The following is a 27052-nucleotide window of genomic DNA, read 5'->3' as shown; positions in this document are numbered from 1 at the left end:
CACCAATTTAAACTTTTAATGCAAAAAATGAGGGTAAATGCAAATCAAAATGCTATAAAGTGGATATATAAATGCAATCTTAACACATCAGAAAAAGCAATTTATTGTTCGGTTAATAAAGACATAACATGTGCTTTCAGAAGGTCACGGGTTTGGTTCGTGCCAGGAAAACCGAAAGGCAAAATCCGCACGAATCTCCCTGCCAGATTAGACGGCTACACTGTTGATCAAGATTTTACTATTTCTTGGACGACTGAGAGTTAGCAAATCTGAATTTTTATAGGATTATATAGCGTCTCCTTCTCCCAACACAGCGTGTGACATCTTCAATGGGCAAGACAACAAGTGAAGTTTGTTAGTTGCTTTTCTTTTTTCCTTTTGATAACTCTGTTTTTCTTTCTCCCTTAGTTATTGTTTATGCAATATGCTTCTTTCATGTTGGTTTTCTTCAATTGGGTTGAGTGCGTCCTATGGTAAAATAGCTTTTGATGGAAGGTGCCTCAAAGATTATACGTCACCGGCGAGTGCATCAGCCACGACCATTTACGCCTTTTTTGCCACCTAAGTCTTATTATTATCTGTCTCTAGATGAATTCTTACATAATATATGTTTTTACGGCATGACCAAATGATGAATAAAGGAGCAAATGTACACAAACTACATGCTCAATTATTTGGCTCCACGAGGTGTGTTTGTGACAGCCCTACCTCTTTACCCTCGTATGCAAGGCACCCAAGTGCCAGGGTTTCTTGTGCCTCCCGTCAGCGCCGGCAGCGGTCAACCTCGCCTTCCGTGGTCTTAGGGTCATGGAGGCAAGGTGTATCCCGGTCTTTGCCGGCAAGAGGACTCTATTTTTAATTTTTTTTTTAGTTTTGTTAGGATGTGTGCTGCTTAGAGAGTCAAGGCGGCGGCGGCTCTGTGAAGATCTCCCCACCTAGCCCCCGGTTCTGATGGTGCTTCTAGCATCGTCGGAGTGTTTGTGGAGGTTTGTCTCCGACAGCTCTCACGGGATTCGGTCGACGTTTGTCTTCAGTGGATCCACGCGGATCCGGTCTTTGTTCGTCTGTGTTTGTGTGCCTAGAAGTTGCATCCTTCTGATATATACCTCTCTTCATTGACGGCGGTTACTGTTCTGGTGCGCTGGTCCTATGGGGTGAAATAAGGTTTGTCCGGCTCCGATGAGGGCTCTCCCCGGTGCTTGCAGCCGCCGCTAGATGGTCTAGTGAGCTGGATGCACTTTTTACTTCTTGTGTTCTTTGTGCTACCTTGACTTAAGGCATGTTTGGGCGGAAGCCAAAACTTTGGGAGGCCATAGTTTGGCCGGCACACATGAGAAGTGATGAGGAGAGAGGACCTCACCTCCCCCACGTGCAACCCGGATCGGACGGCCAGGATCGGCCCCTGGGCTGATAAAACCCTAACACCGAGCACAGCGGAGGAAAGCAAGTCCCCTTTCGCAGTGGTTGGCCTCCCGACCCCTATCTTCTCCCACTAATCCCCCCATTCCCCTCGCCGCCGCCGCCGCCGCCGCCGTCGTCGCCTGCCCAAGGTGAGACCCCAGCGCCCGTCTCCTCCTCCCTCCGGCGGCGCTATGCTCTGCCGCCGCAGCTTTTAGTTTGATTCAATCGCGTGGCGCGCGGGCGGGCGGGCCGATGGACGGAGAGGAATGGTGCGGCGCCGTCGATCTGTCCTGCCTGTGGATTCGCTGGCTGCCGTCTTGGTTCCATCCATGGGTTAGGTTGGATTTGCCCGGCGGACTGGCAGGCAGGCGCCGGAGGAGTGAGCGCTCGTGAGATTCGATCTGGCTGCTCTGTCTTTTGTCTTTTGGGTGGATTCGGTGTCTGTAGGGTAGGATGAACCGCCCGCTGCTAGATTTGTGAACTAGCAGCTGCGCCATGGCTCTGCTTCTTAGCTGAAGAGCATACGTGGTCTGTTTAGTCAGTGACTGGACACTGCCATGTCGTTGACTAAGAATGCTGGGAGATCCCTTTTTTGCTTCCCCTGTCTTCTTATTATTAACGCAAGAGCTTGTATGTGTTGTGCAGATGAATGTCGACAAGCTGAAGAAGATGGCCGGTGCCGTGCGCACCGGCGGCAAGGGCAGCGTGCGCAGGTGCTTTCTCAGATGTTAACTTTAGTACTATCGTCCATCACTATTGCCATTGATTTCGGGTTTTGATACGAGCAGTAGCGTTTCCCGCTTTCAGCATGTTATCTGTTCTACAGATATCCATTTTACCTGTGTAAGTCGTTTGTCTCAGGCCTAAAATGTCTCCTCAGAATGAATAATTTGTGCCCTGTGAACCATTATTGCTGATATCCTGTTTAGAAATGCCAAATTCGAAGCATGCTAGCTAAGCATAGATCATCATCCTAACATACTTCTGTCACATCTCTAAATTGTTCTGTCAGTAATTGACATTTAGTGGATGCATTTGAGCTTAAGAGTGCAAAACTGCGAGTCATTTCTCCTCTTGTTATAGTACTTAGTTTTCCACTGATGACAGGAAGAAGAAGGCAGTGCACAAGACCACGACAACCGATGACAAGAGGCTCCAGAGCACCTTGAAAAGAGTAGGAGTGAACACCATTCCTGGTATTGAAGAGGTCAATATTTTCAAGGATGACGTTGTCATCCAATTTCAGAACCCGAAAGGTGAAATGACATGTTGTACCATTTCGTTTGCAGAATTAAGGATCCACTTGCACATCTGTTCTAACATTGGCATTTCTTGATTTCCTGCAGTGCAAGCATCAATTGCCGCAAACACATGGGTAGTCAGTGGAACACCACAGACGAAAAGTAAGTCCTGCTTTAAAATCTTCATGGCTTAATTGTTTCATTAAGTAGCCTTCTTTCTCTGGAGCAACATAGATAAAGATATGCTGCATTGGCAGTGATCTGATCTTTATTTGTGCATCTACTTTTAAGTTTCATGGGTACATAAATATTATAATGTAGATGGCATATGCTATCAACTTGAACTGTCTGTACATGACTTTTGTAAATCAAAGTTAGTAGTCTCATTATGTTTTGAAAGTAATGTTACAGTTTACTAACGATGATATCATGAGGTACTCCCTCCGCCCCAAAATAATTGACTCGACTTTGTACTAACTTTGTACTAAAGCTAGTATAAAGTTGAGTCACTTATTTTGGGACGGAGGAAGTACTATATACAGGCTTAGTTACTATATATTTTTAATTTTTGTTCCTCTTTAAGTTGGTTTACATATGCAATAAAAGTTGATGCAAACCGAACAATTAAATTCCAGCTGTACCTTGTGATTGGTGAGCACTACATTCTTTGACTTTACGAGACTGCAATTTCATCTTTGGCTTTTATTGTTTACAGAGCTGCAAGATTTACTGCCGACAATTATCAACCAACTGGGTATGTCCCCCTTTACATTCTCACATTAGTCTAGTCATAACTGCCTTTGTTCTGGAGAAATGTCTTGCACATTGTGTGAATACGGTGATACTTGAATCAAAAGACAGTAAAACATCTGAACCAACCAAGCGCCTTTATACCATGTCTCAATAGGAAATTCCATGATTACAGGCCCGGATAACTTGGACAACCTGCGGAGGCTTGCTGAGCAGTTCCAGAAGCAGATGCCTGGTGGTGAGGCTGGCGGCGCCAGCATCGGTGCTGCCCAGGACGATGATGACGATGTCCCAGAGCTCGTCCCAGGAGAGACCTTTGAAGAGGCGGCAGAGGAGAAGAAGGAACCCGAGGCGAAGAAGGAAGCGGAGCCGGAGGAGAAGAAAGAGTCGTCGTAACCTTGTCACGCCATTCATTGTTGTGAAGGGTTCCTTGTTGGTTCAGGGTTGATTGGCATCTTATTACTGTATATGCCAGAGACATGGTCCTGTGAGAACTCTGGCCCATCTTTCATTTCTAGCGCTCCTCCGGTTGGTTTTGTCTCGGCCGTGGGTTCTGTCCGAACCGACGGCGGAACTGAGTTTTACGACAATTATCGTTTACCATTCCAAAGTGTTTGATATGCACAGTTCCAATGTTTGATCGATAGGTGTTCTCAGAAATGTGTGCCATCCAGGTCCAATCAGTGTCAGTTAATTTTCAGGAAATTGCTTGTGATTTTGTGTAGAAGTGCCGCTGAGAGGTTTATTTCCTTTTCTACCTGAGAATGACAAGCGATAGCTGTACTGAGCTTGAGATGAAAAAAGATTTGTCATTACTGTTGGATCAGGCCATAACATAATCAGTTTAGCTACATGTCAGTCAGCTGAATTTTGAATTTGGATCAGTTGATTTTTGAATGAAGGAAGGAGAAGGAAGGACCTCGCTGGAGAGAAGGAAGACGCTCGCCGTCATCACCCCATCATCTACCTTAGGGTTCAGGGTGGAGGCAGCGGTGGGGCTTTGCCGGAGAAAAAACTCAACGCGGGGGCCCAGAGGGGTGGTTCAGGGGAGGGCGGGTGGAGAGAGAGAGAGACCCCCTTTGTAAGGAATTATAAGAGCGACCTGAGCTCTTCAGAATTTAGCGCCCTGACTGCTATCTGGTTATCCGTTTCGAGAATGACCTTCTCCGCACCCATTTCAACTGTCAGTTGCACGCTTCGCCAACACGCCGATAATTCTGTCATGCTCAGGAGCGGTGATGTTGGAGAGAAAATGGGATCTAACGCTCTTATATTTCTTTATGAAGGGAGTATCAAAGACTTGATTGCTGGGGTAGATGAGCGCAAGACGGTTTGGTTCAAACGGACAACGAATAAAGCTGCTCATATTCTTGCTAGGGAAGGTTGTGCAAATAATTTGCATTCTTGGTTGAATGTTTCTCCGTTGTTTATTCATGTTTGTGTGTATTCGTGACGTTATCGTGTCGGAACAGGTCGTGTACTAAGTAATAAAGGACTAGCAATTTCCCTAGAAAATGTATGTCATAGAAAATATTCAGATTTTTTTGTAATTTTTTCCTTTCTGATGATTTTACTGGTTTTCTTGCAATCAACCGAAATTAAGTTTTTTTTAGATCATCGGGGGATCAAACATCCCCGGTCCATTACATGTACTCCCTCCACAAAGAAATATAACATGTAAACGCTCTTATATTTTTTTTACGGAGGAAGTATATGTAAAGAAATCACTACAAATATTCAGAAGAAGTTTGTCTGGTCAAGATACCATTACTGCTCGAAAAAACAGAGTGGGATGGGAAGGGGGAAAGGAAAAGGTTGATCTTCCAAACAGCACTCCATCAGCTACGGATCATGTGGACTTCATCTTCATCAAGCAAGCAAAAAAAGAAAAAGTTGCTGGGCTAAAACACAGTAAAAGAAAAAAATACTATACGTCTCACAGGTTGAGATTCCATCTCCTCTACAGTACAGCCACAAGTCAGAGCCTACCCCTATCTAGCCTCCTTTCTCTACATACACACAGAGCAGAGCAATTCGGGCGGGTGTTCGACGGCGGAAGCACGCACACCAGCCGCCCAAGGCCGAACCCACGGCCCTCAGTAGCCGCTGTCCATGTGGAAAGCGTACGGCGGCCCGCCGTCCGCCTGCACGTCGCCGAACCCGTCGCCTCCGGCGTAGTACATGTCCACGCTCGGCTCCGGCACCAGGGCCTCCTCCATGTTCAGGTTGCCGCCGTGGTGGTACAACAGCCCGTCCACCCCCGCGCCGTCCCCGTCGAGGAGCAGCCGCGGCCTCTTGACCTCCTCCGCGCCCTCATCCAGGCCGCTAACTGAGGCTGAGCTGCCGGCGAGGCGGCGCAGCATGTCGGGGTCGCCGACGACCTTGAGGAGGAAGGCGAGCATCAGCTTGGGCCGGCGCTCGGCGTCCTGCACCCGGCGCCACATCTCCGCCACGCGCTCCTCGGTGGCCCTCTGTTCGTTCCTCAGCCGGACCACCTCCATCGCCAGAACCGCGCTGCTGCTCTCCTCATCCTCCTCCTCGTCGCCGACCTCCTTGCCGCCGCGCTTGCCGCCGCTCTGGCGCCGGACGATGTGGCGCAGGAGGTGGGTCTGGCCGCGGAGGAAGGAGGCGTGCGCGAACTCCCAGCGGTCCGGGTCCACCTTGCGGAAGCCGTAGGTGTTGAGCTGCCGGACGAAGCTGGAGAAGTTGGCGTGCTTGAAGTGCGCGGGCAGCAGCATCTCCGAGAAGGCGAAGGGGTCGGCGACGACGAAGCTGTTGCCGGCGGGCCCCCACGCGACGACGCCGTCGGTGGCCCGGTCGTCCACCATCCCGTACGTCTTGGCCACGAACGGCGCCACCCCCGCCGCGCCCACGCCATAGCTCCCCGAGAAGGACGATTCGATGCCGCCGCCGCTCATCGTCGCGACGGAAGGAGAGAAGATGCTTGCTTGTTGCTGGTTGGGGAACGGACGGGGAGTGGATGGACTGCGACTGGGAGGGAGATGTGTCGAGCCGAGGTGTGTTGCTCCGTGTCTATGTAGGCCGGATGTCGACGGGGGAGCGGGGACAGGTGGAGTGACGCGTGGTGGCGCACGCGGCAGGCGCTCGCCGGGCGGCGGGATTTTGTGGCCGCTGAGTCTGACAAAAGCGGCCAAGTTGAAGCAAAGTATCCGCTTTCTATTTCTGTGGTCAGCTGGGCTCCCGAGGAAACGGGTTAACTTGTGGACAGGGGCAGTGCTGAGTACGGCGCAACCACTGGGCTAGCCACTAGGCCCGGAGGACAATATACAAATGTTGATTATTTTTGATCTGATGATGATGTACAAAGGCTGACGATTCAGAAGCCAAAGTGTTCATTTTTTTTAAAATTTACTTTGGTACTTCGAAGCAAACATTTTTGGCTAGAAATCACCCTCGTTACTGCACAACTATTCCCTCTGCGTCAAGTCGCCGTCCATAGATTGCATGTCACTATCGAAGACTGACTGACTGACTGAAGTGAGAGACACTGAAACCCATAAAGAAGCCTTCTGCGTGCATCTCGCAATGTCGTCAGTATAAACCACCAACAGTAGTCACTGGATCTGGAGGAAGAAACCATCACAAAGACCTTTCGTGACCATCACAATCCGCAGCTAGGGTGCCGCCATACGTAGGCCGAAGTGACCACTAGACGGACCATCGCTGCGGCGGAGCACACTACACCAGACAGTCACCTCACAGGAGAGAGTGCCGCCCAGGCCCATCGGACGCCATGGCCGGATCTGAGAACGACACCTTGCAGCGTTCATGCGCCGTCATGGACATCATAGCCGGGTTGCGCGTGACCTCTGTCAAGCTTGTCGCCAGGCACACCGGGCTGGTGCTCGTGGCGGCTGCAGCCAGCAAGAGCCGCTCCGAGGCGACACCACGCCCCGCGTGCACCAGATCGAAGCGAGCAGCACATCCCGCATCTGCTTGTGCTGCTTCTCCTGTACTGCTGCGTGAATCTGCTGGTCCAACAACGCTATTTATTAGCGCTATGAACCGCCGCATCTACGCAGAGGCTGATGCGGTGCCGCCGGAGTTTCATCGTCGCTGCTGCTCACTTCTACTCGTCGCTACGGAACTGCCCGGGCCCCGCCGCCACCGTCGACCGCACGGGTTTTGCCCGGCGGCGGCGAGGGAAGAGAGATCGGAAACGGTGATGATGCAGGAGTTCCTAGCAGATATGGAGCATGCCGAGGATCATGTCCTGAATGCCAAGGGATCAATTAAGGGACATTGCGTGTTGAACCGGAAGAGAGAATGAGAAAATTTGACGCTGATGGACGACTACTTTGCCCTGGATGCCCTATTCATGGAAAAATTAGCCAACGCTTTAGGGCGTGGGAAAATGTTTCCATTACCTCTACAATGGTGTCCAGTCTATGATGACTACTTCATCTCGAAGAAGGATGTTACTGAAAAAATTGAAGGATGCGTCTAGTGGGCGGCCGACTGCCCACTAGTGCGATCGAGCGGCTGGCGTAAAAAGGTAAGCCCTGTCCCCCCGCAGTACAGAAAAGGAAGGGGACAGGCGGCCACCAAACCGAGCCGATGGAGCGCCCTATCCCGAACAGAAAGATCCCTCCCCGGAGTACTTCGCTTCAACCACTACACTACCACTGGGTTGCTTCTTTGGGTAGCCACTAGGCCCAGAAGACAATATACAAAGGTTGATTTTGGTTTATCTGAATATACAAAGGTTGATGGATGAATTATGAAAGAGAAAAGGCTCAGCGCATCTCCAGCTAAGGGCATCTTTAACGCTGACCCCAAATTTAGTCCATCGTCTATTGGCGGACACGGACCAGGCACTAATGTGGGAGCCGGACATCCAACGCTGCCCGTAGACATTCCATTCAGTGTTTGAACTAACCTGACAAAGTTCACGCAAACACAACGGATTTTCATATAAACCGGATGAGATTCATGCAAACACGACGGATTTTCATTACATTTCGAACATTTAGGAAAAAAGGAAACCCGGACTTAAACCCGTCCTACAGCGGCAACTGTCGTCCACTTCATTTCTATTCTGCACGACGACCACGTCCTCCATATGCCTTCTCCATGGGCGGCGGCGGGGTTTAAGACCCATAAAGTGAAGGTGTGGTCTCCAGCGAGGAAGAGTAGAACAAGGAAGACGGATCGGCACACTTGGAACACCATGCCATGTTGCCTCCCTTGCCCTACTCATCTTCGGAGGAGAAACGTGACCTCTCCGTCGCCGGTGCTGGTGGACGTGAGGTCGATGATGGACGTAGGCGGTCCGTCGCTGTCCACCTGCCACATGTGCCTCCGAAAGTTGGACTGCAGCGGGTAGGACGCGCAGTTGGCGGCGTTCTCGTCCTCGGCCACCTACGTTGCCAACGCTTGTGTGGCCGCGGCCGCCTGCACTGCGACTTCATTGCGAGCGGCGCATTGAGCACGCGCGACCTCGTAGAGCGCATGCTGCTCCGAAACGAAGTTTGGGTTTGCCGTGACCACAACCTCCTCGCTTGCACGCTCACCGTAGATTTGACCCTCCTCCAGCCGGTGTTGCTTTGACATAGGAGCCGGAGCAGCCTGCCTCTCATCCGCCATGGCGGAGTCCTAGTGCACCTGCTCCATGGTCAAGTCGGCATGCACAGGCGCGGGTTCCGGCGCATCAGGGCCCGCCTCCATCGAGGGGTCGTCGTTGTCGGGGACTGATAACCCACAAGTATAGGGGATCAATTGTAGCCTCTTTCGATAAGTAAGAGTGTCGAACCCAACGAGGAGCTAAAGGTAGAACAAATATTCCCTCAAGTTCTATCGACCACCAATACAACTCTACGCACGCTTGACGTTCGCTTTACCTAAAACAAGTATGAAACTAGAAGTACTTTGTAGGTGTTGTTGGATAAGTTTGCAAGATAATAAAGAGCACGTAAATAAAAAGTAGGGGCTGTTTAGATGAAGACACAACTAAGTTAGTTTTAGTAGAGAGCTTTTTGTTACGAGAAAGTTATTTGTCCCTAGGCTATCGATAACTAGACCGGTAATCATTATTGCAATTTTATTTGAGGGAGAGGCATAAGCTAACATGCTTTCTCTACTTGGATCATATGCACTTATGATTGGAACTCTAGCAAGCATCCGCAACTACTAAAGATCATTAAGGTAAAACCCAACCATAGCATTAAAGCATCAAGTCCTCTTTATCCCATACGCAACAACCCCCTTACTCGGGTTTGTGTTTCAGTCACTCACGCAACCCACTATAAGCGAATCATGAACGTATTGCAACACCCTACAGCAGGGATCCCTCACGCTTGCGTGACACGGAGAGCACCATAGGACAGCACCAATAATAAAACATGCAACTCAAACCAATCTTGATCATCAAATAACCCATAGGACAAAACGGATCTACTCAAACATCATAGGATAGCCATACATCATTGGGAAATAATATATAGCGTTGAGCACCATGTTTAAGTAGAGATTACAGCGGGTAAGAGAGAGGTTACACCGCTGCATAGAGGGGGGGAAGAGTTGGTGATGATGGCGGTGAAGTTGTTGGTGAAGATTGCGGTGATGATGATGGCCACGGCAGCGTTCCGGCGCCACCGGAAGAGAAGGGGAGAGGGGGCCCCTTCGTCTTCTTCTTCCTTGACCTCCTCCCTAGATGGGAGAAGGGTTTCCCCTCTGGTCCTTGGCCTTCATGGCATGGGAGGGGCGAAAGACCCTCCGAGATTGGATCTGTCTCTCTCTGTTTCTGCGTTCTCCCCTGCTGCCCTTTCACCGTTTCGTATATATATGGAGATCCGTAACTCCGATTGGGCTGAAACCTTTGCCATGATTTTTTTTACCAAAAAATAGCTTTCTTGCGGCCGAAGAAGAGCGTCAACCACCTTACGGGTGGCCCACGAGGGTCAGGGGCGCGCCCCCTGCCTCGTGGCCACCTCGGGCACCGTCTCGCGTGGATTTTTCTTCCAGAATTCTCCAAATATTCCAAAAATATTCTCCGTCCGTTTTTATCCCGTTTGGATTCCGTTTGATATGGATATTCTGCGAAACCAAAAACATGCAACAAACAGGAACTGGCACTGGGCACTGGATCAATATGTTAGTCCCAAAAATAGTATAAAAAGTTGCCAAAAAGTATATAAAAGTTGTAGAATATTGGCATGGAACAATAAAAAATTATAGATACAACGAAGACGTATCAACATCCCCAAGCTTAATTCCTGCTCGTCCTCGAGTAGGTAGATGATAAAAAAATAATTTTTGATGTGGAATGCTACCTAGCATAATCTTGATCATATGTCTAATCATGGCATGAATATTAAGACACGAGTGATTCAAAGCAATAGTCTATCATTTGACATAAAAACAATAATACTTCAAGCCTACTAATAAAGCAATCATGTCTTTTCAAAATAACAAGGCCAAAGAAAGTTATCCCTACAAAATCATATAGTCTGGCTATGCTCCATCTTCACCACACAAAATATTCACATCATGCACAACCCCGATGACAAGCCGAGCAATTGGTTCATACTTTTTAACGCGCTTCAGCCTTTTCAACCCTCACGCAATATATGAGCGCAAGCCATGGATATAGCACTATAGGTGGAATAGAATATGATGATGGGGGTTATGTGGAGAAGACAAAAAAGGAGAAAGTCTCACATCGACGCGGCTAATCAACGGGCTATGGAGATGCCCATCAAACGTCACAACGTAACTGGGTGATTATAAAGGTGCTCTACAGGTGTCTCCAAAGGTACTTGTTGGGTTGGCGTATTTCGAGATTAGGATTTGTCACTCCGATTGTCGGAGAGGTATCTCTGGGCCCACTCGGTAATGCACATCACTATAAGCCTTGCAAGCATTGTAACTAATGAGTTAGTTGCGGGATGATGTATTACGGAACGAGTAAAGAGCCTTGCCGGTAACGAGGCTGAACTAGGTATTGAGATACCGACGATCGAATCTCGGGCAAGTAACATACCGATGACAAAGGGAACAACGTATGTTGTTATGCGGTTTGACCGATAAAGATCTTGGTAGAATATGTGGGAGCCAATATGAGCATCCAGGTTCCGCTATTGGTTATTGACCGGAGACGTGTCTCGGTCATGTCTACATAGTTCTCGAACCTATAGGGTCCGCACGCTTAACGTTCTGTGACGATTTGTATTATGAGTTATGTGATTTGATGCACCGAAGGTAGTTCGGAGTCCCGGATGAGATCAAGGACATGACGAGGAGTCTCGAAATGGTCGAGACGTAAAGATCGATATATTGGATGACTATATTCGGACATCGGAAAGGTTCCGAGTGATTCAGGTACTTTTCGGAGTACCGGAGAGTTACGGGAATTCGTATTGGGCCTTAATGGGCCATACAGGAAAGGAGAGGAAGGCCTCAAAGGGTGGCCGCACCCCTCCCCATGGACTGGTCCGAATTGGACTAGGGAGGGGGGGGGGGGTGCCCCCTTCCTTCTCCTTTTTCCTTCCCTTCTCCTACTCCAACAAGGAAAGGAGGAGTCCCTACTCCTGGTGGGAGTAGGACTCCCCCTTGGCGCGCCCTCCTTGGCCGGCCGCCTACCCCCCCTTGCTCCTTTATATACGGGGGCAGGGGGCACTTCTAGACACAACAAGTTGATCTGTTGATCTCTCCCAGCCGTGTGCGGTGCCCCCCTCCACCATATTCCACATCGGTCATATCGTAGCGGTGCTTAGGCGAAGCCCTGCATCGGTAGCAACATCATCACCATCATCACGCCGTAGTGCTGATGGAACTCTCCCGTGAAGCTCATTGAGCTGAACGTGTGCTGAACTCGGAGGTGCCGTGCGTTCGGTACTTGGATCGGTCGGATCGTGAAGACGTACGACTACATCAACCGCGTTGTGCTAACGCTTCTGCTTTCGGTCTACGAGGGTACGTGGACACACTCTCCCCTCTCGTTGCTATGCATCACCATGATCCTGTGTGTGCATAGGATTTTTTTTGAAATTACTACGTTCCCCAACATCAATGTGTGCAGCTGGCGACGGGCGGGAACACACGCGGGCGAGGGAGGAGTTTTTTGTGGGCGAGGGTAGTCATGAGCGGGTGTGGCAGTGGTCTGGATGCCTGCAACCCCCCCCCCCACTTTGTCTTCGGTTTGCGGGAAAAAGTGCGCCCGGACCGCTCGGCGGACCGATACAGGCCCGCGTTGAACACAGTCCGGACGTATGCGGGCGATTTGAGGGTCGGCGTTGGAGATGCCCTAACGCCAACAAATGTCTTGACCAATGTGCCGGACCATTTTTTTACAATGTCGCATACATTCACAAACGACTCCAAGCAACTGGATGCAAAGCTGGGGACGTTCACGGGAGTCTGGACCTCCATCGTGTAGGCCTCTGACACCCTCGACCCACTCAAAACTCCAACCAAAGCCTGTGTCTTTCTCACTTTGCCCCATGCTTTTGTATCCGCTCATGCCGAGGCCGACACCGCCGCTCTACCACCCTGACCACTCGCCCAGACCTTGCCAGACCTCCGCCGCTGCACCCGGGAACCATGCGCTCTTTGCCTACACGATCCCCCCTACAGCTGTTGTCCATATCACACACCATGGGCCACAAGTGTCCATCCAAATGTCACAGTGTTGACATTTATTATTTTCTTTGATACTTCGAAGCGAACACAATGGATTCTGACGACAAGTACTTCTACATCAACTTGAGGGAGTCTTCCTCGCCCGATGAAAATGATGAATATGAGGATGAAATGGTGATGATGCATGAGGTCCTAGCAAACACAGAGCATGCAGATGATCAATGTTGAATTTCAAGGGATCAATCAAGGGACATCCAGTGTTGAATCGGAAGAGGACGGGAGGGCATTTGGCACTGATGGACGTTTACTTTGCCCTGGATGCTCTATTCACGAACAATGTTTGCATGCGCTTTCGGAGGCGGATAAATGTTTTCGTCGCCTCTACAATGGTGTCCGGGACTATGATGACTACTTCATCGTGAAGAAGAATGTCGGTGCAAAAATTGGATCCCATGGTTACCAGAAGTGCATGCTGCATTGAGGATGCTCGCCTATGGCACCGTCGCAGATTCATGGGACAAGTGCCTCTAAAAGTGTGAAAGCACATGCAGAGTTGTCATGGTGAGGTTTGCTACTGCGGTGGTCAAGGTGTTTGCACCATGGTACTTAAGAGAACCAACTGTTACAGACATCAAAAGGCTATTGGCACTCTCAGAAGAAAGAGGGTGTCTAGGTATGCTCGGATCCCTTGATTGCATGCACCGCAGATGGAAGAACTGCCCATATGCTCTAAAAGAGCAAATATCAGGGTCATGTTAAGAAGCCCACCATCATTTTTCAAGTAGTTGCATCACAGGACCTCTGGATTTGGCACGCTTTTTTTGGCATGCCTGGGTCTCACAATGACATCAACGTGTTGCAACGGTCTCCATTGTTTGCTAGGTTGACTGAAGGACAAGCTCCACCGTACAACTATACCATCAATGGTCATGACTACAGTATGTGCTACTATCTGGTTGATGATATCTATCCTCCGTGGGTGATCTTCGTCAAGACCATATCTGAGCCAGTTGGTCAAAAAAGAGCTCACTTTTCCCAAAGAAAGAATGAGGTGGAAAGGATATGGAGAGGGCATTTGGAATGCCCCAAGCTTGATTTGCATTTGTTCGAGGACCTGGGGATCTAGAGACCTTGTGAAAGATGATGACAACATGTGTGATCATGCAAAACATGATTGTGGAGGATGAAGATGAAGGAGCTCGAAGGAATTTTGACGAAAAGGATTATGAATTGTGATGCATTTGAGCTTGAGCTATGCATCTTGCGTTTGATTCTTCAGAAAGATTATGAGCTATACCACCAATGGTAGAAGACTGTTCGAAACTTAGATGATTATATTCATCAACCAACATCACGATGGTGTTTATCATGTTTTCATCGGATGCACAAAGAAGCAGTTCATGTGGTCTATCTGTAATAGTTTTGGAGTTAAATGCTCGCGAAATATATAAGGCCCAATGATTCATTAACCGGCCAAAAGATGACTTGAGTATCGTTCTTGCCAACTAGAATTTTAGATGTGATGAGATATAATTAAATAAAGAGAGGGTTGTGGTTGGGTATCATGATATGATACAGTATCCTATTACACAATGTGCTACTATGTGTGAATGTGATGCAAAACAACAAATTGGGTTATCTAAGATATCAACTTATGATACTATGTACTATAATGATAGTATCATACATTATTATGATATACATGATACTGGTATATAATTCTTGCCACTACGACCAAGCTAATTCAAAAAGATCTCATGTAGGGGTGGTGGACATGGCATGGGCAACAAGATTGATGAATAGTTCGTGTTCACTTTGATGTTTTGGATTGATCAACTATGTAATAATTTGGTGTTATTGATTGATGAATTTTTTGTTATGTTTTTACTATTTATTTGATTAAATTTAGATGATTTTTATGTTGATTTGTTGCAATATGTATGCAAATCATGAAGAACAAACATATCGTGCGACTGCTGTACTGTAGGGCGACGCTTAGAAGTCCACTTTTTTGAAGCAAAAAAACGCTTTTGATTGCCCTAAAATTTATTTCAAACACTTTTCTATGCTTTAGAATAGGTGTACTAGTAGAGATGCTCTAAGCAGGCTTGGTTGACAGGCGAGGCGGCCATCACGATGGCTGCGGCACCAGAGCTATGTCTCGCCCGTACCAATTTCAATTAGGAATTGCCTACGGGCGAGCGAATCTGCTGGTCCATTAGCATAGTCGCTTGTTGCCGTCATGTGTCGCTGCAGTTCACTTTCTCTGCTTCGTTTCTTTGTTTTTAGTTTTCTTTTAATTTTTAACTGTTTCCTTTGGATTTCCCCCTTCGTTAACATTGTTTTTTCATCATTTTCTTTGGTTTTCTCTTTCTTTGCTATACCTTTTGTTTTTTTATTCCTTCGTATTCTTTTTTGTCAATTTTAATTGATTTTTAACACATTTCTACTTTTTTTGTACACAACCTATATTTTTAGTTCACACGTAAAAAAATTGAACAGTTTTCAAACACATGATGTACAATTTTTTTAACATGCATATTTTGAACAGTTTCCTGAATACACAGTAATATTTTCTGAATACATGTTGTATATTTTCCTAATGGCAATAAACATTTGTTAAAGTACATGAACATTTCTTTACATTGTATAAACATTTTAAAATTTTCACGGACATTTTATAGACACACTTGAATATTTTTTTAAATGTCACATACATTTTTTTAATGGTAATAACTATTATTTTAGCCTAAAGGAATATCTTTTTACATTTTGTCATTGTCTTTTTTAATGTCAAGGAAAGTGTTTCAAATCGTTGGATTTTTCTCTTTAATATGTCACATACATTTTTTAACAGCACGAAACATTTTTTTACAATACATATTTTTTTTACATTGTATACATTTTTCCAAAAAAATATAAACATATTTTTTAAACTTGTGGACATTTTCTAAAATGTATCATGCATTTTTTTAATCTAACAAACAGTTTTAAATTACAGGAGTATTGTTTTATATGTTAGGACCATATTTTTTTATATATGACATACATTTCTTAAATACTTGCCATATTCTTAAATCTCACCAACAATTTTTTGAACACATGATTAACATTTTCCTATATAAGTTTAGTGCATGATTCACATTTTTCGTAAAATTATCAAAAGTATATTTTATTTTATATTTATAATTTCAAAATATGAACAATAATAAGAAAAAAATATAAAAAAATGGAAATGTGAAAAAAACAAGAAAAGGCTGGCGTCAGTATGATGCGCCCGTGTGGTTATTGGGCTGGCCAAGCAATGGCTCCCTGCAGTCATTGCAGGAGCGTCGTCAACGATATCGTGTTGCGGATGCGTGGACTAAAGAAAGTCAACGAGTTGCTCAAGCAAGGTGACAAAGAAGGTGATAGCCATAGATGCATTGACTATAGAGAAGGCCGATAAGTTGCTCAAGCGAGGTGACAAAGAAGGTGATAGCCATAGATGCGTTGACTATAAGAAGGCCGACGAGCGAGGCGACAAAGAAGGTGATAGCTATAGATGCGTTGACTATAGAGAAGGGCGACGAGTTGCTCAAGGTAATAGTCTGGATGCGTTGGTTGTAGAAGCAGTTGATGAGTTGCTCAAACAAGGTGATAGTCTTTTGCATTCATGTCGAGATAATCGAAAGCACCGGCAATGGAGCCATGGTCGAGGTGGTGCTTAAAAAAATAAATCAGTTTTTTCTAAAAAATCAGTGCCTATTTCTACAGAAGAGCTTAAGCGTCTGTACAAATAAACACCCGTGCTTAGGAAAAATCCGATTTATTTCTTCAAGCAAAATTCCAACAACTTCTCTGTACAGCCGAATGCTACACAAGTCAGTGACTGTCAGTCAGTTGGGTGCACACCCAACGAAGAACCTGACTGACTGACTGGTAGCTGACTATATATATATATATCTGCACGTGCCTAAATCTCTTTCCACAGAGCCACAAAATACAATCGAAATACAGTACAATACAGATGCCGAACCAACACACAGACAGCGTTCACGCACGCAGTCAGTACTCAGTAGCCGCTGTCGACGTGGAACGCGTACGGCGGGTGTCCGCCGCCGCCGCCGTCCGCCTGCGCGTCGCCTCCGGCGCAGTACAAGTCCACGCCGGGCTCCAGCACATAGGCCTCCTCCAGGTTCAGGTTGCTGTGATTGTGGTACGACAGCCCGACCACCCCCACCCCCGCGCCGTCGACGGACATCCTCTGCTCTTGTCTGCCGTCCAGAAGCAGCCGCGGCCTCTTGTCCCCCGCGCCCGCACCCTCGCCCGGAAGGCGGTGCAGCACGTCGGGGTCGCCGACGACCTTGAGCAGGAAGGCGAGCATCTGCTTGGGCCGGCGCTCCGTCTCCTGCACCCGGCGCCACATGGCCGCCACGCGCTCCTCCGCGGCCCTCTGCTCATTCCTCAGCCGCACCACCTCCATGGCCAGCGCCGTCGCGCTGCTGCTGCCGTCGTCGTCGTCCTCCTCCTTGCTATCCTTGCCGCGCTTGCTGCTCTGGCGCCGGACGATGTGGCGCAGGAGGTGGGTCTGGCCGCGGAGGAAGGAGGCGTGCGCGAACTCCCACCGGTCCGGGTCCACCTTGCGGAAGCCGTAGGTGTTGAGCTGCCGGACGAAGCTGGAGAAGTTGGCGTGCTTGAAGTGCGCGGGCAGTAGCATCTCCGAGAAGGCGAAGGGGTCGGCGACGACGAAGCTGTTGCCGGCGGGCCCCCACGCGACGACGCCGTCGGTGGCCCGGTCGTCCATCATCCCGTAAGTCTTGGCCACGAACGGCGCCACCCCCGCCGCACCACAACTCCCCGAGGAGGAGGACGACTCCACGCCGCTGACGCCGCCGCTCATCATCACGAGACGGCAAGAAGATGCGTTGCTTGCTGCTTGTTGGGGAACGAGCGGGGTGTCGTGCGGGGAGTGGATTGGGACGGACTGGGAGGAGCTGTGTCGTGTCGAGCCCAGCTGCCGAGGTGTATATACGCAGCGCAGGGGATGCCGACAGGTGAGGGGCAACAGGTGGAGGGACGCGTGGCTGCGCACGCGGCGGCTCCTCGCAGGCGGCGGGATTTCCCGGCCGCTGAGTCGACATGGGAGCGGGGGGAAGGTGGCACTCCTCCTTGCGCCCAGACAAGCAAAGTGGCGATGCTTAAGTTGAAAGCTGGTACGTATCTGCTTTCCATTCGTTTACTCATCTCGACTCCTGTTCTCTACCCTCTTTTATTTTGTTTTGTTATATACTATAAGCAGATACAGAAGCGGGTTAACGAGCGGGCAGGGGTGCAAAGTTCGGCGGGACCCAACTGGGTATTTTAGAAGCTACTGTGTCACATCAATCAGTCATGCAGCACTTGTGTCACACGCCGACCACTCCTTAAATAGCATTTCCAACATGTTGTTGAATGTTTTTTAATCCTTGGATCGTTAGAAGGACAACGGTATCCCATCCCAACGGGGTATCACTTCTAAACTTAACATTGGTGCTGGTATTGTTTTGGATTTATTTCAAGCCTTTCGGCGACGTGCATTCAATGGGAGATGACTTTCAGTTGACTACAAAGGCGTCCGTGGGCACTTCATCAATCTCAAGATGATGTGTCGGCTCAGTCTCTCGAAGATGCTTATGAGGTAGTGTGTCCGTGCGAACGTTCATATCATCAGTGTATGTGCGTATCTATGAGTGCATGTGTCTATTGTGTTAAAAAAAGTTCCCGAACACATCTGGACCATCCAACCAAACCCCCCAAAATTTGGACTCCTCCTAATCCCCCCTGGTTTGTTCACAGTTTCGATTTGGGACTCGTCCAGGTCATTTCGCGGACATGTGACGACTTGTGTTAAAGGCCTAAAAGTGCCTCTGGACCTTCCAATCCAAACATTTGCAGGCTTCTCCGCTGATTGCCGTTGGAGATGCCTTTATCCATTCATACTTTTTCACATGATTTCAATACTTCATTCTATTCTATCTTTTGAATGTAAAGTCTAATTACGACATGTTTACATCTTTGAGTTCCTTACGATTAGGATTTTCAAACAAGACCATTTCTAAGGATTTAAAAACAAATTGTATTTAAAAGCATAGAGAAACCCTATGAAACATAGTGATGCAATCTAGTACACAAAAAACTAATAAATTGATGAATGATGAGAACGATTATTTATTAAAAAAATCAATATTAAGTTTGAAGTGTATTAACACAGAATGAAACATTATGATATGATTTCAAACAGATGAACCAAAGTGAAACACTATGATTTTTATTGTCAAATATAATGAAACATTTTAATTTTTTTAGAAACTTCGTATTTCATCGTAATTGATTTCTAGTTTCTTCTTGATTCGCAAAGTTCTATCATGAGTTGTTGTTTTCACTACACTTCAAACATGTTTAATAAACAAAATATATATTCATTTTTTAAATGTTCTATTGTAGTGTTATATCGTCTTCGAGAGCATATGACGATGTTCCATTCTGTATCGATACACTTCTAGCTTAATATCACGATTTTATTAAACATTCACTCTTATAAAGTCTTATTAGTTTTTCTCGTGTTCTATAGTTCATCAGTATGTTTTATAGAGTTTTGTCATATTTCATAATAAAAATTTGAAAATCCGTCAAAATATATTCAATATTGAACTTGTTATAAAGCCTCATTACCACAAACACAAATATGCAAACAGATCATAAATCCGACTTTGTGTTCAATAGATATGGACGTTTCAATTTTTAGAATAAGATTTTAATGCATGTATTTTTTAAAGGAGAGACTAGATGGATAGTTGCACTGTACAATTTCTAGGATAACACACAACTCTGTACCATATCTAACACAACACAACATGCATATTAGAGTATACAAATAATAGAAATAGTATGAAGAATCTTAGTGGAAAAGGTGGCACTGATCCTCACAAAATGCATCAAAAGCTAAGTCATGCACGGTACCTCGCGTCCACATTAGAATAACCGCTCTCCAGGTTAGTGGATGGGTCACGAAAGGGAGCGGTTTGAGCTGCTAAGAGAATATGAAGATATGTACCTGATTGGTCCAGCCTTCAGATTAGCTTTCTCGCATGTGTGGCTGATGGGACCGACGTGCGACCCGAAAATATCTCATCTACCGTCGTCGGCATGTATCGACAAAATAATGTGGTCCGTCATTATTCTATCTGAAGGTATAGTAATTTTGTGCTCATCTTACATTTATTCATATTTTATAATTGAAAAAGATGTTAATTTTTATGTTTTATTTCGACAATAAGATAAGTGGAGAAATCTATGGAAACTTATCCGATCAGTCTAGATCGGCGTAGGGTTTGATTGTGTAGATTTGACAATTCACGTGACTCATAAAGTGAAATGTTCTTTCATGTTTGAATGAATAGTTAATTCAGAATTACGGGGGCTTGATCCACTCCCCCACCTTATGTGTGTGTGTGTGGGTGTGGGGGGGGGGGGGGGGGATAGGCCCCCACCCCCATTCGTGCAGGACATCACAACATTTTGTTATCAATTGTTGATTACGCTGAGTACATATAACTTAAAATTATTATTTATATCTTATAATCACCTATACATGGTATATTAATATATTATATATTTAAAGTATGGGTTTACCAGAAAACAAAAAATAGGCTAGAAAATCCCACAAAAACTAGAACTATCCAACCATTTATTAATAGACTAATTTTTCATATCCACTAGGTGAAAGCACGTGTGTTGCTACGGGACAACTAAACAATTTTTTTTTAAGAAACTCGATGCCAAACTTGATTTCATCGTGTTGTGACAAGCATTGAGTGTCCGAATATTGCTAGCTGTGGTGCCCGTTAAAAAAAATACTTTTACGGTGCACTTTTTTTTGAAACTTATTGTAAACAGACGCGCGCGCGCACACACACTACATATGCGCAAAAAATCATTATATTTTACTTTAACACGGGGCATACAAAAAAGACAAAAATGTATTTTCAAATGGACCAGATTTTTTTGTTTTTGGGCCGGAATTTTGTGTTTCTGTACAGCTTACAATTTACATTTTTTAAAACAAAATTTTATGGATCTGTAGTGAATACACACAAGTTTTCACAGAACTATTTTCATTTTTTTCAAACTTTTAAATATGGTTGTTGATTTTTTTTTTCAAAAAAAGGGCACCGTGATGCCTGAGCACACAAACTTCTCACTCATTGAGGGTCTCTCTTTTGTTTCCCTCAAAAGAGAAGTTGAAACATTTTACGTGTCGAATTACCAGTTTAAGATGCCCCCAAAGATTTGTATATGACTACATGTTCATCACACAATTCAATAATTTATATATCAAGTCTACTGCATGTAGAAGGAATGACTAATTGTGACAACTCGATCCTACCATGAGTTAGAAGATGGTCACATATATATCAAATAACTCTCAGATCACAACAACCAAAGTAATTCCTAACAATTATTCGAGTCAAGAATTAGTCAGGATCACTCAATCATTCTTTTACATACGAACAATGGACACTACAGAAAAACTGCTTTAGTTGCCAGAGATATTAGTATAACTTTTGGTGGCACATGCATTTGAATGAATCAAATGCTTTAATTAAAATATCAAGAAATTTTGTAATTGAGAAACCAAAATTAGTGAAAACACTTCATACCTGACTTGAACAAGATAGAATAATATATTTGAAAGCTTCCTCTGGCTATTCGACTTTATAACCCAACAAGATGCCATCCAACATGTGAAGTGCATCTGAATGACCAAATGCTTTAATTAATATTAGACTTGAAAAGCATCACATTTTCTTTGTCAAACTCAAGAATAAAACTCCAACTAATCATCCACAGACAACAACTTACATGGTAGGCCACAAAAATATTCAAGAGATCAAACTATTAACAGTATTATCCATCTATTTCCATAATGTTAGATTTCACAAACAAGGCAGTAACTTTTATATGTCAGCACTACCACTCCCTAACTTTTGAATGCAATCACCCCTTAAGTTATGACATGCAGGTTCAGTGAGGTACAAAGATCTTTGCCGACATTTAGTACATCTGTTGAATGCAGTAAGTTTTTGGAATAGTAGGAAACATTTTTTTGAATTACATGAACAATTTTTTACATTGCATACTATTTTTCAAAAGTGTCACGTGTATTTTTTTGAAACGCATGAACATTTATAAAAATATCACATACATTGTTTAATTGGTACAAATATTCTCTAAAAGCTGGGTGAATATTGGTTTTACACTGCATGGACATTTTTTAAGTGTACGATGACATTTTTAAAAACAAAATTTGTTTTTTCATAATATATGTATTTACAAGACACAAATATAAGTTTTTTTAGGGAACATAAATGTAAGTTTTTTTGAGACAATCATGCGAATCTTTATTAAACCATCACAATGTTTACAGGGATGAAAGAAAGTTCACCGGGATGGCCTAACCAAACATGGCGGCCAACCCTAAATTGAAGCGCACGGTTTGCAAGATTGTGGCCTCAAATTTCGAGCTCCTAAATTCATAGAAAAAATTACATAAAATGAAACTACTCGAATACTCTATGATTTCATGTATAATAGCACCGTAGCCCGCCCCGCTCTTCCGCTTAATATCCTCAATCACCACCTTACAATCTGATGCAACATGGATAGATTGTAAATTAAAATCCTCTGCGAGAGCTAGCCATTGATTCTCTTGCTGCTAGTGCGTCCAATGTGTAGGGTCGCTAGTGCCCCTAAAGACAATGGCCGATGAACCCAGGTACATGCCCTCCCTGTCTCTGCACACTGCCACAACTGCCCACAAATATAAGTAGAACATAAAAAAAAATGTGCGTGACTTCAGCCTGACGAAACCACATGGCTACTGGGCCGGCTCACTAATAGCTCCCTATAGGCGAGCTCGGCTTCCGCCTCGCTAAAGGCGAGGCATATGTTTGCCCCTGTATCTTGCCTATAGGGAGTGGCACGCTTGTCTAGCCTACAAAGAGATATGTTCGGCTTGGCCCATGAGCAAAGGCTGACCAACAGTACCGTTCTAGTTAGTTTGTGCATGCTTAATGCTGGGTTTTTTCTCTTTATTTTTTCACTTTCTCCTTTCTTATAATTTTTTTGAAGGCTTTAAAGTATATTTTTGAAAAAAGTTTTTTATTTTACTAGATTTACAAAAAGAATTTATAGGGTATTAAAAAATGGTAATCATGTTTTCAAAAAGGGTTCATCATGTGTTGAAAAGATTCCCCGGGTATCGAAAATGTTCATGGGTCTTCTAATTTTTTCATAGGATATTTAAGAAATGTCCACCATAAAATAATTTTTCATCATTGTTTCCAAGATGTTCGATGCATATTAAAAAGGTCATTTTGTTTGAAAAAATTTCCGTCATGTAATAGAAATTTTTTCGCCGGTCATTAAGAAGGGTTCATCATCTTATTTAACAAATGTCTATTGCATATTAAATAAATGTCCATTGTGTTTTAAAATACTTTCATCTTCTAATATAAAAAATTTCAACGCATATTACCCTTTTAAATAAATGATGATACATTAAAAAATGGGCATGGAAATGTAAAAAGTTCTCCACATATACTTTTTAAAATGTTAATGCCATATAAATATAAATATAAATATAAATATAAATATAAATATAAATATAAAAATATATATATATATATATATATATATATATATATATATATATATATATATATATATATATATATATATATATATATATATATATATATATATATATATATATATATATATATATATTCGTACTCTATGACCGATAGGATTCTATGTACAGTACTCCACTGACCACTGATTACCGCTCTTTCAGTGGATGGATCTTTTTCAGTGGAATCCGGCGCAATAGCGGTAGGGATGATTCTCCGACTACATGATGGTTCAGTTATTTGTATAGCATATCGGTTTATTTCAATTGTGACGAAGCACTGGAAGCAGAGATACATGCCATTATGCAACGAATGTTGCTTGCTATACAACATTTCAGTCTTCCAGTCATTGTCCAATCTGACTCAAGTGAGGCTTTATCCTGTCTATCAGGGGATGGACTAGTTCATTCGACATATGGTCATCTCGTGGCTGAAATTAAGGAGTTGATGTGTGACATGGAGTTTATTCCCCAGAAATTGACTAGGGATCAGAATAGAGTTGCCGATCGTCTGGCAAGTTATAGTCGTATCGAGTGTACCCTGACTGTGTGGAAGCACTTGGGACCGCCATGTATCAAGGATCTTCTGACGCTGTAACTCTCTCAATTTGGAATAAAACTTCTTTCCCCGCTCAAAAATATATATGCTTGGGGGGGAGGTGCCATATATCGCTTCTAGCGAGAGCAGTACGCTCGCATCGCTCACGCGCCTGCTGTTCGTGGGCTTGGCCAACGAGCGTGGAAGAGCTAGCGCATGTTCATTTTTTCTCTTTATTATTTCGGTCGGTTTAATTTTAATTACAATCATGAATAAGAAAAAGTTCATGAATTTTAAAAGAGTTCACATTTGAAGAATGTTGCATATTTTAAAAAATGTTAACGGATTTGTCAAAGTTCATAAAATTGGAAAAGTGAATAATTTGAAAAACAAATCAGTGAAAAATGTCCACAAATTTGGAAAAGGCTTGATAATTTAAAGAAAGCTCACATATTTTAGAAAATTGTTCAGTGAACGACATTTGAAAAAGGTTCAATGAAAAATGTTCAGAAGTTCGTTTTTTTTCATGAATTAAAAAAATGTTCTTGAATTTGAAAAATGTTCGTGCATTTGAAAAATCTTTGCGATTTGTAAAATGTTCTTGTATTTGAGAAACGGGAAAAAAGGAAAAGGAAAGACAAAAAAAAAGCAGTAAAACCGGTGCATATATACATCGGACGTTGGGTAATCATATGATAAAGATCATCGGACACATCGAATGCAGAATGACGCGTATGTGGCCGTCGTCTAAGACGTTGAAGCGACGTTGGATACAGCCTGTGTGCATGATATACACGCCCGTGCACGCACGACGCATAGTACATTATGGAACACTTGGTCAAAAAATAATATAGGGAAGTTTTGTTTTTTCGAAAAAATAATATAGAGAAGTTGACTTGGGACAAAGCTGTACCTTAGAAAAATGTGGAATAATTTTCCCCTCACGAACAAAGAAAAAAAAAGTGAGTATGCAGTTTCTGAATTTCGTTGACTTGAGTGCCATGATACATCGATCCGTGCACGTACTTAGCAAAACATGTCTACTTTGCTGGTAATATCCAAGTTAATTAACTCCCTGCAAGACAAGTCTACTCTAATTAATTTGACTAAATGCAAAATACATCCGTGCACGATGTAGATCAAACAGCTAGCGCCTAGCAGTAGACGGAACGCCACAAAAATCCTAGGAATGTGGCTATATATATCTTCATGGAATGCAGGCCATTACATCCGCATCCACCACAAAATCAAGTACTAGTGCTTCTCCTACAGCGACCAGCAGGCAGTTCGTTGGCATGGCGTCTTCATCTCTATCAGTGGTGCTGCTCCTTGTGTGCCTGGCCGCGGCAGCGTCGGCGCAGCTGTCCCCGACGTTCTACGACGCGTCGTGCCCCGGGGCGCTGGCCACCATCAAGAGCGGCGTGGCGGCCGCCGTGAGCAGCGACCCCCGCATGGCCGCGTCGCTGCTCCGTCTGCACTTCCACGACTGCTTCGTCCAAGCAAGTTCTTCACACGCTACTTGGTTATTGTTTAGATCGGTTTCATTCGCTGAACACCAGCGGTTAACCGTGCATGTTGCTTGCGCAGGGCTGCGACGCGTCCGTTCTGCTGGCTGGCAACGAGCGGAACGCGTTCGGGAACGCGGGATCGCTGCGAGGCTTCGACGTCATCGACAAAATCAAGGCGACTGTGGAGCAGGCGTGCAAGCGCACCGTCTCCTGCGCCGACATCCTCGCCGTCGCCGCTCGCGATTCCGTCGTCGCGGTAAGAACTAACATGATCTTTCAACCCCTTTTTAATTCATTTGTTTGCATGCGTGTCACGGTTTTGAACTGAGGTTAGTACTCATCGGTTATACTTTTGTAGGTAGGAGGCCCGTCATGGACGGTCTCTCTGGGGAGGAGAGACTCCGACACGGCTAGCGAGGCACTGGCCAACCGTGACCTGCCTGCCCCATCACTTGGCGTCACCGACCTCATCACCCGCTTCGCCGCCAAGGGGCTCAACCACACCGATATGGTCGCCCTCTCCGGTGCGCACACCATCGGGCGGGCGCAGTGCAAGAACTTCAGGACCAGGCTCTACAGCGAGGACAACATTGACCCGGCCTTCGCGACGTCGCGCATGGCCACCTGCCCTCAGCTAACCGGCTCCGGCGACAGCAACTTGGCCCCATTGGACGATACGACCCCGGACATGTTCGACAACGCCTACTTCGGCAACCTCAAGCTCAATAAGGGGCTCTTACACTCCGACCAGGTGCTCTACACCCTTGCCGGTGGTGCCACCGAAGACATCATTGACGGCTTCGCGTCTAACCAGGATGCGTTCAACAACGCCTTTGCCGCAGCCATGGTGAAGATGGGGAACATCAGCCCCTTGATTTTCCCACAGGGTCTGGTCAGGCGCACATGCTCTAGGGCGAACTAAGAATTGCCGGCCGGCCATTTGCACTGAAATGATAGCGTCGACCATGCATCAACCTGCTGCTTTGAGATCCCAATTAGCCACATATTTTCTCCACAAAATGAGCCATCCATGTCCTTGCAGCACCTTGTGGTGCCAGCCACATACTCCATTATCTCTTGCCTTTTTTGTACCTATTGTAATTTTTTAGAGCCCATTATTCTTCAATTTGTTTCTCTTCTATACTTTGCAAATTATTCATAACCTGTTCACATTTGTTTTTGTGTAAAACGTTATGTCAATTTTTTTATGATCTCATAATTTTCTAGAGACAATAATCATGTCAAGTTTCCCAAAGTTTCAGAGATTGTTCACAAATATTCCAACGAAATTTCACTAAAAGTT

At 45.1% G+C, this 27052-nt stretch overlaps 4 protein-coding genes across 4 annotated transcripts; 2 read left to right on the top strand and 2 right to left on the bottom strand.

The window, feature by feature from the left end:
• The first annotated feature begins 1401 nt into the window (after positions 1 to 1401).
• On the top strand, positions 1402 to 4052 carry LOC109747400 (basic transcription factor 3). Its single transcript, XM_020306466.4, has 6 exons — positions 1402 to 1550; positions 2047 to 2114; positions 2509 to 2657; positions 2748 to 2804; positions 3358 to 3396; positions 3568 to 4052. Exons 2-6 carry the CDS (start codon positions 2047 to 2049, stop codon positions 3786 to 3788), a joined length of 534 nt encoding a protein of 177 aa, XP_020162055.1. The 5' UTR covers positions 1402 to 1550; the 3' UTR covers positions 3789 to 4052.
• Positions 4053 to 5235: 1183 nt separating this feature from the next.
• Positions 5236 to 6731, bottom strand: LOC109747410 (heat stress transcription factor C-2a). The gene has a single exon (XM_020306475.4). The coding sequence runs from the start codon at positions 6308 to 6310 to the stop codon at positions 5489 to 5491; it is 822 nt and encodes a 273-aa protein (XP_020162064.1). The 5' UTR covers positions 6311 to 6731; the 3' UTR covers positions 5236 to 5488.
• A 10053-nt stretch (positions 6732 to 16784) lies between these two features.
• Positions 16785 to 17972, bottom strand: LOC109747408 (heat stress transcription factor C-2b-like). Its single transcript, XM_020306474.4, has one exon. The coding sequence runs from the start codon at positions 17875 to 17877 to the stop codon at positions 17047 to 17049; it is 831 nt and encodes a 276-aa protein (XP_020162063.1). The 5' UTR covers positions 17878 to 17972; the 3' UTR covers positions 16785 to 17046.
• A 5979-nt stretch (positions 17973 to 23951) lies between these two features.
• LOC109747407 (peroxidase 2) lies at positions 23952 to 26998 on the top strand. The gene is made up of 3 exons (XM_020306473.4): positions 23952 to 25740; positions 25829 to 26005; positions 26108 to 26998. Exons 1-3 carry the CDS (start codon positions 25456 to 25458, stop codon positions 26669 to 26671), a joined length of 1026 nt encoding a protein of 341 aa, XP_020162062.2. The 5' UTR covers positions 23952 to 25455; the 3' UTR covers positions 26672 to 26998.
• Positions 26999 to 27052: the final 54 nt, after the last annotated feature.

Source organism: Aegilops tauschii, chromosome 4 (genome assembly GCF_002575655.3).
Source record: "Aegilops tauschii subsp. strangulata cultivar AL8/78 chromosome 4, Aet v6.0, whole genome shotgun sequence".
NCBI classification, from domain to species: Eukaryota; Viridiplantae; Streptophyta; class Magnoliopsida; order Poales; family Poaceae; genus Aegilops; species Aegilops tauschii.
Note: the sequence above shows the minus strand (reverse complement) of the source record. Positions and strands in the feature narration are given on the sequence as shown.

Excerpts from the sequence above, each read along its gene's own strand:
- LOC109747400 (XM_020306466.4), top strand. The coding sequence starts at position 2,047 with ATGAATGTCGACAAGCTGAAGAAGATGGCCGGTGCCGTGCGCACCGGC. Across the intron at positions 2,115-2,508 it reads GGCAAGGGCAGCGTGCGCAG|GAAGAAGAAGGCAGTGCACA; the intron begins GTGCTTTCTCAG and ends CACTGATGACAG. Across the intron at positions 2,658-2,747 it reads CCAATTTCAGAACCCGAAAG|TGCAAGCATCAATTGCCGCA; the intron begins GTGAAATGACAT and ends GATTTCCTGCAG.
- LOC109747410 (XM_020306475.4), bottom strand. The coding sequence starts at position 6,310 with ATGAGCGGCGGCGGCATCGAATCGTCCTTCTCGGGGAGCTATGGCGTG.
- LOC109747408 (XM_020306474.4), bottom strand. The coding sequence starts at position 17,877 with ATGATGAGCGGCGGCGTCAGCGGCGTGGAGTCGTCCTCCTCCTCGGGG.
- LOC109747407 (XM_020306473.4), top strand. The coding sequence starts at position 25,456 with ATGCAGGCCATTACATCCGCATCCACCACAAAATCAAGTACTAGTGCT. Across the intron at positions 25,741-25,828 it reads TCCACGACTGCTTCGTCCAA|GGCTGCGACGCGTCCGTTCT; the intron begins GCAAGTTCTTCA and ends TTGCTTGCGCAG. Across the intron at positions 26,006-26,107 it reads CTCGCGATTCCGTCGTCGCG|GTAGGAGGCCCGTCATGGAC; the intron begins GTAAGAACTAAC and ends ATACTTTTGTAG.